This window comes from Columba livia, chromosome 1, assembly GCF_036013475.1.
Source record: "Columba livia isolate bColLiv1 breed racing homer chromosome 1, bColLiv1.pat.W.v2, whole genome shotgun sequence".
Classification (NCBI taxonomy): domain Eukaryota; kingdom Metazoa; phylum Chordata; class Aves; order Columbiformes; family Columbidae; genus Columba; species Columba livia.
This window is the reverse complement of record NC_088602.1, coordinates 181,398,003-181,414,680: the sequence shown is the minus strand read 5'-3', so window position 1 is coordinate 181,414,680 and position 16,678 is coordinate 181,398,003. Positions and strand designations below refer to the sequence as shown.

General features: G+C 34.2%; 1 protein-coding gene across 50 annotated transcripts in view; it reads left to right on the top strand.

Moving 5' to 3' along the window:
* Positions 1–16,678, top strand: part of NRCAM (neuronal cell adhesion molecule) — a 155,026-nt gene that overhangs the window by 108,226 nt on the left and 30,122 nt on the right. For 28 of the 50 annotated variants that reach the window (XM_065048696.1, XM_065048683.1, XM_065048690.1 and 25 more), the window contains 14 exons: positions 1,670–1,813; positions 2,806–2,917; positions 3,275–3,441; positions 3,525–3,672; positions 4,224–4,348; positions 5,194–5,223; positions 6,596–6,697; positions 9,018–9,215; positions 9,329–9,399; positions 10,246–10,471; positions 10,769–10,884; positions 14,639–14,843; positions 15,039–15,161; positions 16,203–16,379. In XM_065048696.1, coding sequence (XP_064904768.1) covers positions 1,670–1,813; positions 2,806–2,917; positions 3,275–3,441; positions 3,525–3,672; positions 4,224–4,348; positions 5,194–5,223; positions 6,596–6,697; positions 9,018–9,215; positions 9,329–9,399; positions 10,246–10,471; positions 10,769–10,884; positions 14,639–14,843; positions 15,039–15,161; positions 16,203–16,379 — 1,944 coding nt within the window. Of the gene's footprint in view, positions 1–1,669; positions 1,814–2,805; positions 2,918–3,274; positions 3,442–3,524; positions 3,673–4,223; positions 4,349–5,193; positions 5,224–6,595; positions 6,698–9,017; positions 9,216–9,328; positions 9,400–10,245; positions 10,472–10,768; positions 10,885–14,638; positions 14,844–15,038; positions 15,162–16,202; positions 16,389–16,678 lie in introns of all 50 variants that reach the window. The other 22 variants (XM_065048701.1, XM_065048698.1, XM_065048685.1 and 19 more) reach the window with 3 other exon arrangements.

Here is a 16,678-nt window from a genome sequence, read left to right as displayed (position 1 = left end):
CTGCATATTTTCCATTTAATGGTGATTTGTATGCAGAGACAGACCACTGCTCACAGCTGACTGGTCTGCCTGCTGGGCGACTCACCTGCTCCGTCTATTTGCAGACCATGAATCTTTTAATGAAAATGACATTTACATAGAATAGGAAGCAATGGGGAACATGGAACACAAATAAGCAAAACAGGAGAAAAAGAAGTGCTAGCAATCCAGAAGCCCAGAGAATAAGCATTTAAAATTCCAGTAGTACCTTTTTCTTCCTTTCTGAAATCTTTGATTCTGTGATATTAATTTGAACTCAAAGTGATGGAAGATAAGAGTTAAAAATTGAGTTGAAAACTGGGTTTGAGGCATCTGTTAGGAAATTGATGTTGTTACTTTACCTGTAAAGTGGCATTAAAGTTCACCCAAAATGGAGATACCCTTAAGCAGGATCACAGAACTGTGGTCTCCTTCATCTGTTCCCTTTCATTCTTCTCTCTTCAGCAGATTTGAGAAAATGAAGGAGAAAATTCCCATTTTTCTTTACAGATGAGTACTGAGATATTGCTGAATAAAAAGGCTTTGCCACTTAAAAAAATTGATGTTAATTTAGTTAATCTTTTCTTGGAATCCAAAGAAATTAGAAATTATATTATATGGAATTATATGGAATAATATTATACTTATTTCCTCAAGTTCTATTAATATATACAGGTGTAAATTTTGATGATGCAACCAAACCATGATGCACTTATTTATACATAATTGCATTTATTTTTAATATTACTATATAAATAATTTCACCATTAAGTTTCAATATTAATAATACATTGAGGCGTTTTGATTTAATATTTGCTTAAAATACTAAGCTATAGTTTGTGCATTTTTGTGTAGTACAGTGCTACAGGCTGTTTTTTTTTCTTTTCTAGCTCTCTAACTACATCCAGATGTATCATAACTGACCGCTATTATTCTTCAATAATATCTCAGAATTTTATTTTCAGTTATATTCTCGTTCATTCTGAGCTGCAAGAGCTGTTCGACAGCTCAGGCTACTACAGAACGGTTGAGGAAAATGCATTGTAGAATTCTTATGAAAGGGAAAGAGTGCCACCTACTGAATTACTATCATGGCTCTTGTGAAGACTCGATTTTATGTGAAATAATTACGTCTGTTTTACTGAGATAGTTTTCAACTGAGTAAGGTTCTGTTTATAATATTTGGATAATTATTTATGGTATAACAGCTGATTGGAAAAGCTGAAAGCTTTAAGTCACAGAGGACGGTAAAGTTCAGTGTCATTCTGACATAATTTTCTTTTGACATTCAGAAATATTGCCATATTTTTTTCTAGATACTGTCTGTATTTGCCTGAATCTTGTCATATCAGCATTTTTCCTCTGTAATACGTGCAAAATATTAGCTCAGCTTCGCTTCCTTGAAAAATAAACAGCAAGGAAAAAAAACTCAGAAAACAGGAACTATGCCATCTCGAGTTAAATATTTGTAGAACTGGAGTAACTTCCTTAATCATATTGAAATTCAGATCTTAATCAGTGAACAGCCACCAGGAAAATAGAAGTAAGGTTATATTGCTATTTCAAATTGTTTCTTCTTTTCAGAAGTATGAAACTTCTCATCCAACAGCAGTTTAAGGAAAACAATATTTCTTTTTCTTTACACCAACAGTTGCCCCAGAAGATCCTAGCAGAAAGGTAGATGGTGATACCATTATTTTCTCACATGTGCAAGAAAGGTCAAGTGCTGTCTATCAGTGCAATGCTTCTAATGAATATGGATACTTGCTAGCAAATGCTTTTGTCAATGTTCTGGGTAAGAAACAGATTTTACATTTTTCGGTTTTCTTGTATATTCAGTTGTCTCCTGAACACAATTGCATGCTCAGGTCTTGCTTAAGGTCATCAGTGGGAGTGGGTGTATTTCCTGAGCCCTTTCAAAGGTGAGGATGTACATACATTGGGTTTTGTAGGTTATTCCTGAATTTTACTTTCACTGTTTCTAAGTAGCAAGGATAGTTGTAAAAGCTGGGGAAAACTTGGAAGAAATTTTCACTCTTGTTTGTTTGTTTGTTTATGTAAATCTAGCAAATGAAAACATGACAAATAAGACAGGAATTAATATTCCTTGCATTAGTATTTTTCAGTATACTCTCATTGATTGTGGGTGTTTTGAATCAGTTAAATAGATGATCTCTAAATTGGTATTGCAAAGGGACATATCTATGCATTTGTCTTGAAGGCCTCCCAAGAATATGTTTCTAGTTACAAGATATTGTGGCCTCTTCAGTTGTTTTTGCTGAATTTTACAAAGCTAGTAGCAAAATCCTGGGCAGAAAGGCCTTTAAAGACTTACCTGCAGGAACTGGCAGATCTTTTGTTTGAGGGACACTGTCTGTTAAATGAAAGAATTCACTTTGGTTCCATGGTTCCTTTAAAAAATGTAGGTGTTTCACCAAAAATACATCTTACCTTCATTCTGCCTGCAGGTTTGTTTGAAATTATGTAGTTCAGTCTGTTCCCAGGAGTTTCTTTTCTTGAAGCATATTCTAATCTAAATTTTCCAAATGAAATAATTGCCTCTGGTGCACATCTCTTTTACTTGAACATAGGGAAGAAGCATTTGTTTTTCACAAGATACTATCATACACTGTTTCCTCAGGCAGTAGAACATATTTGGACCTCGACTGAGACCAGAAATCACTTCAGAGAAGGATGTTAATGTATCATTTTTTAGGCCATTCTTGATGTCTTAGTATTCTGTATTTGCATCTTGGTATCTATATCCAGATATCTTTGTCTTTTCAGCTGAGCCACCAAGAATTCTAACTACTACTAATAAACTGTATCAAGTCATCGCAGATAGTCCCGCATTGCTGGACTGTGCTTATTTTGGTTCACCAAAGCCTGAAATTGAATGGTAAGCTGTAGCTGATATGCTTAAGTTATATAAAGTTATATAAAGTTAAGTTATATAAAGTTATATAAAAATAGCCTGTTATATTCTATGGACAGACATTTAAATCCTTTAAACTACTTTTACTCTATTTACAATTTTAAAATAGTTTATTTTTACATCTATGCTGATTATAATACACTATAAAATATTACATATACTTAACAGTTCAGTTGTCCCCACAGAATCAAGTTTAAATTTTATTATGTGATTCTGTCTGTGTTTTCTAATGTGGCAGTCCCAAGTTTGCATTTTCTGATAATAAAATACAACAGAATTTAACTATGATGTTGGATAATGATCATACTTTTTTATAAAAAGGTTTAAGGGAGTGAAAGGTAGCATCTTGCGTGGAAATGAATACATTTTCCATGATAATGGAACCTTGGAAATTCCAGTGGCTCAGAAGGATAGTACTGGTACATACACGTGTGTAGCAAGGAATGAATTAGGAAAGATACAAAATGAGGTTCATCTGGAAGTTAAAGGTAAGAAATTGATCACTTTATCATCACAGGTTAGTGTAGAATTTCAGACTTTCTAAATGTCTAATAGTCATTTTATATTTCAGATCCAACTATGATAATTAAACAGCCAGAATACAAAGTGATTCAGAGATACGGCCAAGTTTCATTTGAGTGTATAATAAAACATGATTCTACGCTATTACCAACAGTTATATGGTTGAAGGACAATGATGCACTGCCAGATGATGAAAGGTATGGACAAAATAATTTTCCTTTATTTTTAAATTTCTGATTTCTTTTGTGTGATCCTTTTCCTATATTTTGAAAGGAACATATTGACCTGTTGAAATTTTCTAAAGATGACTGACAAATATCAGCACTACCCCATACTTGATGACTAAAGGACTCACCTAGTGTGGTAAAAATATTGAGATAGAATTCAAAATAAAATTAGATGTAAAAATTTTTAGTTGTGTACAGTGGTCATGTATAGCAATTATAAGGAGAAGATAATTGGCAGAAGAAGCCAAAGAGATAATGGAAGACTGTTTTTCTCTAGCTCACAGATAATTAAAAGTTGTTTGAGTATATTTGGAAATAAAACCACATTAGGATAGACAATTACTGTTGAAAGATGGTCAGGAGCAACGTAGAAAAGGCTAACATCTCTCATAGCTCACTATTATTATTGCTGTCTAGGTATTTGCTGAAATACATAAGTCAGTGGGATTTGGTAATGTCTTATGCAAGTTTCTTAGTACCCGTTTTTGCAAAATCAGTGGCTGAATCTATTGTATTTACAGGTTTCTAGTTGGTAAGGACAACTTGACCATTATGAATGTAACTGATAAAGATGATGGAACATACACTTGCATAGTTAATACTACTCTGGACAGTGTTTCAGCAAGTGCTGTGCTTACTGTTGTTGGTAAGAATACTCTCAAACTTTATGATAGCAGAACTGTGTTTAATTACTGTTAAGTATGAAAACAGCATGGAAAGCACAAACATAGTTTTGATTTCTAGGACAGGACAAAGGAAATGTCACCTATTTGTAAATGTGTTTCAGTTTTTTTAAGATACAGTCTTAACCTAAAGTTTGCCTTTGAATCATCTACTTACAAAACGGTCCAGCAGCTGCAGGACACATTCATTTTCCTGCTATATAGGCTTTTAATTTGGATTATATCTGAGCTAACACAGTAGATTACAAATTGCAAAGTACTTGAACATAAACATGTTATCTCAGTAATCTCTTTTGCAGCTAAATTATACTTCAGAAAGACTGAGCATGCTTGATTGTATGACCTCAAGGATTTTATTTTTAATAAGTTCTCTCTGTTAAGTTTCTATGATTGCAAATTGTTGTAAAATATATTACTTTGCTCCTTGTCCCAATTCGTAAGAAAGATTGAAGTAGGTGTCCCATTACTTGAATTCAAGCTGATGTTCAAAGTCAAATATGCTTGTGGTTTAAAATGGTTTTGTGATCTTATTCTTATCCAGGAATGACACATGCCAAATGAAAAGTTTTTATAGCATTGCTTACTTTCTTCATTTTCTTGATCTATCCTAGTTTAAAAATGGATAAAATATTCAAGTACTTTTATAACTTTTCAGTGAAAAATTATCAATGTATTATTGAAAATTTACTCTAATTTACTCCAAATAAGTTAACTTCTCTTTGTCTCTAATAATTATAGTCTTGACCTACAATATTCTGTTTCTTTGGCTACTAATTGATTAAATCCTTTATATTAATGTTCTTTTCAGCTGCTCCCCCAACTCCAGCTATCATTTACGGTAAACTAATACGAACTTCTCTTTCTACATCATCTGCCAGATATATTTCTCATTTGCCTATTGCAAAGTGCAACAGTTGTTTTTGGTTTTGTTTTTTTTTTTTCCCCCTTTTTCCTGTGTTTGTGTTTGTGTGTTGTGGTTTCATTCTGTTTTACCAACTGGTTCATTAGTGGAGTACTGGACTTAGGAATTTTACAGTGCAGGCTGCTTTGTATTTTAGGGAATAAATGATTTTCAGAGATAAATTACTGTTAATTAAGGTTTGTTACAGTGTGATAGTGGTTTTCTCATAGAGAACATTGTAACGCAAATTAGTTAGATAACAAATGAAAGATCTAAAAGGTAAATCCACATGTTCGTTGAAAGATAATTCATTATCAAATAATTTGCACCAATCAAATTGTGGTATGTTTTGACATTGCTTTTAATGACCTCTTTGTAGGCTTGGTGTACTTTATTTCGTAGTTTGTGTACATTTTACTTCACTCATAGAATGGATAGGACTATATTGAACAGTTTGGTTTATGTTTTATGAAATTGCAAATAAGTATTTTAAAATTAAAGCTGACGTTCCCCCAAAAAATCTGTCAGCCAGGTACAGTCTTAAATTTGTCAATATACAGCCTTTAATTTTGTAGCATTTTTTCTGAATTTGCATTTTAAAATACAAACAATATGCCTGAAACACTTCTGATTGACTTAAGCACATTTATGTAAGTCCTATCACATTGAGTGAAAGTGGTTATGTATTCTTAAATGAACCTACTCATTAGTCTTGATTTTTGTGTAACAAATCATATAATGAATTATTTTCAGCGATTTGGAACGGCCAATTACATCTTTATGCATTATGAGCATGTATATTGTCAGCTTGCTTGGTGTTTCAGGACTTTTTAAAAGTACAGCAAAAAAATTACTTATCAACTTGCAATTATTTTTTATTTGAGCTATACTTGTTTTGAATTCATATGCTAAATACATATGATTTTAGAAAAGTATTTTTTAATGTGAATGCTTCTTCCATGTTTTATTAAATATTTATAGTTACAATAGATAATCACCCATAATCATTCAAACATGCATTTCATATTTCTTTGCATCTCGTTACATTTTTATACCACACTGCAATCAGGTGTAGATGACATCAAAAATAGATTCTTGTTAATGTATAGAAGTTTTCAGATACATCAGTTCTTCATTTTATCTCTGTTTTGTAACAATTGCATGCTAATGGCCATTCAGTCGTGCTTGCGTGAGTAGATCTGCCCTGCTGTATTTGTGGAATTCTTTTGGTTGGAAAGTAAGGATTTTTTCAAAAATGAAACTACATGTTCTGTTGTGATTGTTTGCTTTGTGTTCATTTGATTTACAGCTCGGCCAAATCCACCCTTTGACTTGGAGTTGACAGGTCAGCTAGAAAGAAGCGTTGAACTCTCGTGGATACCAGGAGATGAAAATAATAGTCCCATTACAAGTATGTTTGTTTGTATCTGTTGCATCATGTTAACAGCATTACGTTAACTGTCCTCAGATTCCAAAGACTTCTGAGCATGGAAGAATGGTAAATTCATTCACTACAGTTGCCATTTATTTACATAACAAAAATTCAGTGAACTTCCTCTACTATACAGCCAAGCAGAAAAACTTATTTACTGCCCTGAAGAGCTGGGGTTTTGATCCAAAAACCTGTGCTAGTTAACATAGAAGTTGATACTGATATGAGCTCTGTCTGACAAAATTCAGCCTTATGTATTTGTGGAGGTTAGATTTGCTCATTAGTTGTATGTTTCTGAAGAAGGGAGCTACTAACATCTTGCATTATCGGTTTTGTAATTCCCATGAATTTGAAATAGCATCAGAACCAATATCTTTAGGGATTGTCCATTGCTGCTAAAACATAAGTTTATTCTTAATGAAAATATAATGTAAAAAAAAAAATCATTTTTTTACTTGTCTAGATAGTTGAAGGAATAAAGCATGTCCATAGCACATACAAAATAAATATCTGTAATCTTTTGAGACAGGAAATTGGTCTTAATACTGTTATTCCTTCTAGTAGAAGGGAGGAGTGCTGAAAGATACACTTGCTTATATTGAGCAGAGAGGATGGAGGGGGAATTTAGGAGGAAGGAAGGATGTTACTGTTTGTTTTCCAAAAAATTATAGACTCAGAAAGATTTGTCGGGGTAACTTTTTCATTGTAAGCAGTGCTGGTTTTAATTATGATACAATTTATATTGCTGCATAGTCCCCTGAGATCCAGCAAAATAGGGCATTTCTTTCACAAGTAAGCCTATTAGTGCTGCTACTGCTGTCATTTCAAAATCTAGATCAAGACTCAAGGATAGCACTTCATTATGAGTGATCCTTTTACACAAGTAATATGATTGACATGCTGCAATCTCTGAAAGCTTGAATAGATTTTTTTCCTTGAAGTGTCCTATAAATTGTTCTAGTAGAGTTGCAGGCAGGATGCTAGTTACTAGAGGAGCAAAAAGCAGTAGTGAAAACTTTGTGGGCGCGTTTGTTCGTTTGTTTGTTCTTAATTAGCGTGTAAGATTCTCACCTTTTCAACAAAGACTTTGGTGCAGAAAGCGTCCCATCCCAAGACCTTTATCTCTGAGCGCACGGACCAGCTATAACTGAGGCAGGGTTTGGGGCCAGCTCTCCCTCTTTCTTACTACTCAGGTCAGGATGAAATCTGCAAGCCTTAAGTCTAGAAGGCTGTGATTAGTACTTATCTTTTATACTTCTTGAACATCTTGGCTCCTTAAATTCTTGTAGAATATTTGTGTGTGGTACTGTAAGTATTCTTCTAAAAGCATTTTCTAGATACTTCTCAGAATGTCTTTAGTAGTGCAAACAGGATGTATTCTGAATCATATTCTGGTCACTTGTCTACACCTATACATGGGATAGGGAAAATTTTTGTTAGACAATATACAAAGATTTGATACTCATGTAGATTTAATATATCTAAACTTTAAGTTCCATGGAATATACTCAGACTACGCATTCTTCTCCCATTTATTTACTGTATCCTAACAATTCCTTGTAAGTGTTTCAAAATTTATACCTCATACGTAAGACCAGAAGCTTTTTTGGCTGCTTCACAGCTGAAGAAAATGTCCTTTTGTCTTTGATAAGGAATATTATTTTCTTTTTGGAGTTCTACAAACCTGTTTGTCCCTGAGGTTATATACTCTGTAGGATCATTGTGATGTTCACACAGAGAACTCTCAAGAAATTTAACTTCTGAATATACATTCTTTGACTTAATTTGAAGATACTGAAGAGTGCTCTCAAAAAACTTACTCAAGTATTGATTCTTGACTTTAAATAGTTCTTCACTAATCCAGTCTCATTGGGGAAAATGGAATAGTCAGAGTTTTAATACTGTACAGGTACTACTTACTGACAACTTGATATGACTAAGATCAATATATTTGACATCAGAATGTTACTTTTACATCAAAATTCGAATCTTGTCTCACTGTCTTGCTGTGATAGTTCAAGGGTTCCTGTTACATTAAAATCCAGTACCTGAGAGAGAGCACTTGTAATAATATGTTACCTGACAGGTAGCTGCATTTTTGAGAAGAGCAAATAATAGAAGATTGTTTCTATTAAATTTCTACCTAGTCAGTACTTTTGAGATCCACATTATAGATCTGTGTACTCGTTTATGTAATTATATTTCAGTTTCCTTGATTTTAAAAAATGTTGATTGGATCACTGCTCTAGGAAGGTGTTGCAAGTTTTGACATAAAGTTGGATTTGATTTCTGTTTACAGACTTTGTGATTGAATATGAAGATGGGCTGCATGAACCAGGGGTATGGCATTACCAGACAGAAGTTCCTGGAACTCAGACAACAGTACAATTGAAGTTGTCTCCATATGTCAACTACTCATTCCGTGTGATAGCTGTCAATGAGATTGGCAGAAGTCAGCCAAGTGAACCATCTGAGCAGTACCTGACAAAATCGGCAAGTAAGTAATTATTCCAACTTAGCAGTGATTAATTTGCACTATAAATGGCATTGAATTTGTTTGGAATGCAAACAGCAGTCATTCTTGTTCACATGTAAATATTTTATTTTTAGACCCTGATGAAAATCCTTCTAATGTACAAGGGATAGGCTCAGAACCTGATAATTTGGTAATAACATGGGAGGTAAGTTTGTTTTCTGGAGTTTTAATTTATTTGCTTTTAAGTCTGTGAGTAGCATTTTTTTTTAGAATAATAATAATGATCTATCTGCAAATGCACTATGAGAATACCCAACATGTTGTTGGCTTAAAATATTATTGAAAAAGAGTAAAATCCAGACGTTTTCTCGTCTTCATTTTCAGGGAAAAGCTGCATGCAGTATGAAAAAGCAAATAAAAAATTAAGTTGCTGTATTTTCCTTGAGTGATTTCTCAAGATAAGGCATTAATTTGCTAATACAGGATGCTTTGGTGCCAGTTTAGGAAAACATAAGTATGTAAATTGTGGTTTGACTCAAGCAGAGTTATTTTTAGAATGCATTCTAATTTGAATTCTAATGCTACCCTCCACTTTTGTTGATTAAATTATTTTGCACTCTTTCAATAGGAAACTTGTGGAAAAGTTTTCTGTATCATGCCCTTACCATGATGACAGAAGCTCAAGGAGAGCCATGTAAAACTAATTTCCCATCCCAGGCAAGAAACATTGCCTAGGAAACAGTTTTTCCCTTTTCCACATCTTAAGAAATACTTAAAAAAAAAAAAAGTATACAGAAATCACAATGTGTGGTTGCATGAGAATTAGCCAGATCACGTTTCAATGTGATTTTTACTAATGAATGAAAAACAACTGAACTGACCTGTAAAAGCTAAATTGCATGGCTTGGAAATTTCAACAGTGCTTCCCTGTCACAGAATACAGTGGTAAATTTTCAGTAAAATTCTAAAGAAGAATCAGTACATTTCCTTTGTAACTTTGGATTTTTCAGATGCTTCAAATTGTTATTAAAAATATTTCTTCTCATTTTAGTCTTTAAAAGGTTTTCAATCTAATGGCCCAGGGCTTCAGTACAAAGTCAGCTGGCGTCAGAAGGATGTTGATGATGAATGGACATCTGTTATAGTTGCAAATGTATCTAAATATATTGTGTCCGGTACACCGACTTTCGTTCCCTATGAAATAAAAGTACAAGCTTTAAATGACCTGGGATATGCACCAGAGCCATCAGAGGTGATTGGACATTCAGGGGAAGACTGTAAGTTTTGTATTTTGACTCAGTTGTACTAAGTAAAAGGAACTATATGTGTAACCTAAGTGGATATTTAAAATACTAAAATATTGGAAAAGAGGGATAGTAGTTATTTTTTTAATTAAAATTAATTTGGAGACAATAAGGCTTTATCATACTCTGTAGTATTAATCCTGAGGTCAGCTTTTTAGCATAGGAACACTTCAAGGTACTCCTTGAGTGCAATGCAAAGATTCATTCTGAAAATTATGTCCGTGTGGTGTCTCACTCTGACATGGTCCTTGTTGCATCCTTTCCACACAGTGCCCATGGTTGCTCCAGGCAATGTGCAGGTTCATGTTATTAACAGCACATTAGCAAAGGTACATTGGGACCCAGTTCCACTGAAAACTGTCCGAGGACACCTTCAAGGGTACAAAGTAAGTACAGTCTAAAGCTTTCTGTTCCTCATTTATTAAAGTAAATAATTCTTCCTATAGGAGACTGTAGCCACATAGAAGTAACTGACACACAAGAGGACTCCTGCCTTTCAGTGAGCTCACAAGTTTTGCTGACAAGAGGAATAGCGTTGATAGAATTCATTTAAAGTTCAGCAATGTTCCAGCCTTGTAACACTGGCCTCACGTGACATCGTCCTTGAAGAAAAATGAGATGTGTTTACAATTAAGTTTGCACACATTCTGTAGATGAAAAAAATGATAATAGTTTTACAGATCATATTCTAATAGGATATTTACAGGATAAGGATAAATAGTTTCAGTAGGAGTCTCTTTTAGGTCTAATGCTAAGATTACTCACCTTCTGCTATTAATCACATCTTTAATTCTAAGCAACTGGCCACTTGCTAGCTTATGCTGGATGCCATGTCCTTTTGGAGGCCAGGAAAAAGCTCAGTTTAAAAGCTGAATTTAAAGAGACAGGAAACGGCGGAAGATTTGGAGAGTACATAAAATTGAAGGAAACTTAGTGTAAGATAACGCACTGGTTTTGATGATAACTGAGAAAGCTGTGTTGGAGTCAAAAGACAGTGATTAATAGGGAGTGGGAGACAGAAAGACTTCAAGGTTAGAAACTGGGAGAACTGGTGTCCCTGGAGGACAGGGAAAATCTGATGGCAAAAGTTGCTTCAGAGGTTGTACTAGAAGCCCATCAGAAGAAACCAAAGAGTGGAAACTGCAGAAGCCTGTTAGACTGATTGTAGAGGGAAGAGTGGAATGAAAGGATATTCTGCCTTCCTATGCAACAACACAAGAAAATAAAAAATAATTCCTTCTTTGCTCCTCTGCAAGTATACTAATAAATATATTCTAACAAAACAGACTAGTTACAGAGCTCAAACTAGGTTACTTTGTAAGACAGTCTAATTTGAGCTGCTTCTGTTTAAATGAAAGAAGGAAAAATAAATATTTGAAAAATGAAAATATTAAAGCATATTTGGAGGACAATAGATGTACATCATACCTACAAATGGAGAACTAGTATTCAAGAGCATTGAAACTGAACTTTAGTGTGTTACAGCTGGTTACCACATGAATGTGAATTCCTAGTATGTGAATGTCACTTACCTGGCTCAAAATGCCACCATCCAGATAGACTTAAGCTAGTTTTGTACCAGCTAGCATAAGTATATAAGGTTACCATGGTGCTTTGCCCTAGGTAATAAACTCGGCTGAGAAACAGGACTTATTAGTCTGTTACATGTTTATCTCTTAGATGACAGTCTCCTATCAGCCTGGTATTTCACACACAAAGAGGCAACACAAAGAAAACGCTCATTATGTGAGGATTAAACAGAATTTAGTGAAGTTGAACCTTATTATTAATCCAGTTACAGCAATGCTAATGTGTATAATCCAAATCACCAAATTTCTGTTAAAGATCATTTAGAATACAAAAAAATCCATAGACACAAATACTTGCCCTTAAGATCTCATCTGTCAAAGGCATAGTTACAGTGAGTTGTCATCATTGCAAGTTTAGGTGGACATTTCTTTTTCCTTAGACTTGGAGTGTCTGAGGGTTATTTTCTGTCCTGTATTTGCTAATTGGTTGCATACTTTCCTCTCCAGCAGATCTAAAGGGGTTAGTCATGTCATGATTATTTTTGTTTAGTGTGTTAGACCTTCTCTCTATACAGTATGATATTTTTCTCTGGGGAGGAGAACCACACAATTACACAAAGCTAAGCAAAACTGAAGCTAAAATTAGTCAATAATCATAAATAAAACAGGCTCAAAAACACAGGATTGACAGCATACCTGATCACTAAGTAGTTTTGCTGTTATGACTAGGACAAGTGAGACAATGAGTAAGTTGCAGATGCCACAAAAGTTTCTTAAATATTTTTTGCAGACACAGCAAAATCAAGCTAAAATAGGTTAAAAACTAGACAAGGCATGACAAGTCTTAAGACCTAGTGCATAGTTATTCTTATAAAGCATTCTCTGAATATAAGCTGAAAACTTTTTGTGGATGTAGATTATGCGTTAAGCGTCTTAGTTATTGAATTTCCTGTCTCTTTTTAAACACATCAGCAAAATCCTACTAGCAAACTCAGGCTTTCCTGAAATTAATAAAATTATTTCAGACGATAGCCCAAGATGCAGTGTTGCATTAGAGAACAGATTTTGAGAGGGTTATCTTTTTAAAGAGTCACATCATGAAGATGAATGTATGAACAAAGTAGGAAGACATATATCTAGCAGCAGTTTACAGTACATCACTAATATTTTGCTTTTGTATTCATCTAGCCATTACTTGATGTACTGTGGTACTATAAAACATTTCAAACATAAGAAGAAAATTTTAAAAGAATTATTTTCACTGTTACTTCTGCCATTTTTTCCTGTTATGATTTCAGTGGTTATTCAATACAGTATGTGAAAAATGCGATGCAATCTTTTTTACTGTCATATTCATCTTCCAAATCACTGCTTATCAAACCAACCTTACTAAAGCTCTTTTAATATCAGCCTGGCCAGTGAGAAGTGATGACCCAACCATAATAATATGCATTGCGAAAAGTTACTAGCTAACAATTCTTAAAATATGAAATATACCTGATGAATTTCAATGCTAATAGCACCAACGCTTCAAAATTTTGTTGGCTTGTAAATGGCTTTCTGTGCTAGTTGGTAGGATGAGAGCTACAGAATGACAGCTGGAGGTATTGAAAAGCATTAATTCAAGCCATGTAAAATAGAAAGCTGTTGTTAGTGTAACTTTGCTTTTTAAGCTATCTAGTTTGGCTTTGTAAGTCTGAACAGTTCCCTTTTTTGTATTCATATGTGAAATCCAAGCCTTTGTATTTAAAGAGGTGGTTTGCAGTTGGCCTAAATGGAATGAGAATTTTACCTATTTACAATGCTCTATCAGTTTTAGTGTGTGATCATACATGCATGAAAATTATGCTGTGAAAAATTAACATTGGTGTATTTGACAGTAACAATCCTAGGAGTAACACAAATGTCTGTAGGGGCAACTGTTAATATCTTTCCAATATCATGCTAGAGAGACTGTGTAGTAAAGAGAGTGCAGTCAAGGTAATTACCTCTGAGGTTCATCTGTAGTTTCTCAGAAACTCGATCAAAATGGACACCAGAATCAGCCCTGTGGTCTGATCTAATTGTCACATAAATGGAGGAATGATCTTCCTGGCCCTAGGGGGAGCTCATTCCATGACTGTAACCTCAGAGTATTTCAGAACTTGGGTGTTTTTCCAACCCTGACAAATCTTTTCATTTCTTTCCCATTTAAAAATATCTACTTGACTTCCACATCACAGGAAATAGCATGGTCAGGTGTGTGACATAACAAGGTGACAGTGTGCAAGTCTGGTTTGGAAGCAGTGCAGACATCTTACTGCAAGAATGGATGGTGTGAATGAGTCCTGCCTCTCAGATGGACTTCCTTACATGAAAACTGTCGCATGCAATGCCATTCCAAACCAGAATTTGTGTCAAACTGGCTTTGAGCATCAGCAGAACGGGCAGGTGATAATCTTCACCCAGTTGTGTAGACATGACTGCTTCTGGATCTCTATGCTGTGTCTCACCTGAGCTTATTAAAATCACAGTTATTCCTACCTAAAATTCATGGATGCTCTTGGAAAAGCTTAGAGTTTGTAAAATCAGAACACCTAAATGCTCACTGTAGATTTTCTTTTGTCTTTAGGTTTACTACTGGAAAGTACAGAGTCTATCAAGAAGGAGTAGGCGGCATGTAGAAAAAAAGATCTTGACTTTCAGGGGAAACAAGACTTTCGGAATGTTGCCAGGGCTGGAGCCCTATAGTTCATACAAGCTGAATGTTAGAGTTGTTAATGGTAAAGGAGAAGGACCAGCAAGCCCAGACAAAGTATTTAAGACCCCTGAAGGAGGTATGAAATGAGAAAGCTAGAGAATAAATTGAATATGGTATATTCAGAAATACAACACTAAGGATGTAATTGCTGAATTTGCATCTTCGGCATCATAATTATGTGGCTCGATACAGTTATATTCTTAAGAATTAATAAATTGTGAGCTGTTTCAAGTTAATCTACTTTGTATTTACTGTATATTCTTTTTAAAAGTTCCTAGCTCACCCTCCTTTTTGAAGATTACTAACCCAACGTTGGACTCTCTGACTCTGGAATGGGGTTCACCTACCCATCCAAATGGCATTTTGATATCATATATACTCAAGTTTCAGCCAAGTAAGTTAACTATGAATATATAACTCTAACTTAGAAAATTCATCTATCAATCAATTTATTAAGGAAAAAATGTTAAATTTGTACTGTAGAAAAGATATCATTGCATTGTAGATGTCAAATTTGAAGAATGTATTTTGACAATATAGATTACTCTATTTGCAAAACTTCACTTGCTCAAGTACAAGGTCAGCATTTTTCCATTACTTTTTCAAGCTGTACTTCAAAGAAAAATAGAGGTGAAGTCCTACATGTAATTGTTAGCCAAGTTAGGACCAAGTACTACCACTTACAAATCCTGTATTCTGACTGCAGAGAAAATATCATTAGAAGTAGATCAAAATAAATCCAGTTATCTTGTTGTCTACTTCTTCAATTTTCATGGTATTTTAATTTTAAAATGAAAAATTCATAAGTGTGCCATTTACTCATCTCAGAGCTTTAAATTGCTTCCTTAGGATTTCCATGCCACTGCTTACTTGCCCAGAAATTTGTCAGCAGTGACACTGGAAATTAAGAGATTAATGTGCATGGAGCAGGTTAAGGAAGTTCGTTTTTTTCCATTTACCAACTTCCACTGTTCCTTGGCATTAGATACAAGTCTCTTCAGTATTTTTTCCTAAGCACACTGAATTTATTATGAGGCAGCGAGTTGAGAGTTTCAGAATTTTTTAATGATCGGTGTTTCAAATGTGTGTAAATTCAGATGATTTGATGCAGACTCAGTTGTCTTGGATTCAGATACTTAGGAGACTGGAACTTGAACTTAAAAAATTTGTTGGTGTTTCTTATCTCCGTGTTGAATTTTAGCCCTCTGCATAGATGCTTTTTGCATAAAGGTGGCTTTTGAAAATAGATTATAATTCATATAATCTGAAATGAACAATGCAGCAGACAGACAAAACAATTACAACAAAAAGGCCTGTTTTAACATAATGATAATGTAGGCAATTTTCCTAACTAACTGTTTTGTTGTTGTTGTTTCATTTTTGTTTATTTTTTTGTTTTGTTTATTTGTTTTGTTTTGTTTCCTTGTAACAACAGTTAACAACACACATGAATTAGGTCCCTTGGTAGAGATAAGAATTCCTGCCAACGAGAGCAGCATGATATTAAAAAATTTAAATTACAGCACACGGTACAAGTTTTACTTCAATGCTCAAACTTCAGTTGGATCAGGAAGTCAGATAACTGAGGAGGCAGTGACAATTATGGATGAAGGTAAGATGGGTATGTATAAAGAAATCCCACTGGGTTTAAAAGCCACTACAGATTTTATTAAAAATATTACTGCTACTTCCTTCCATTAAGGAAATAGCCCCTAGTAAAATTTTCTCTAGAGCTTTCTTAACTGTATTATACACTACTAAAAGATTTTAAATAGTTTTTAAGAAAAGATGTGCAAAGGTTTCCTACTGTAGTGGAAGCCCCAAAAGAAATATAAAGCCTTTCTCTTTGATATAAGCTTACAAAATCTGAGATTTTGGCTTTTCTGGGCTTCAAAGTTCCATGTAACTTTA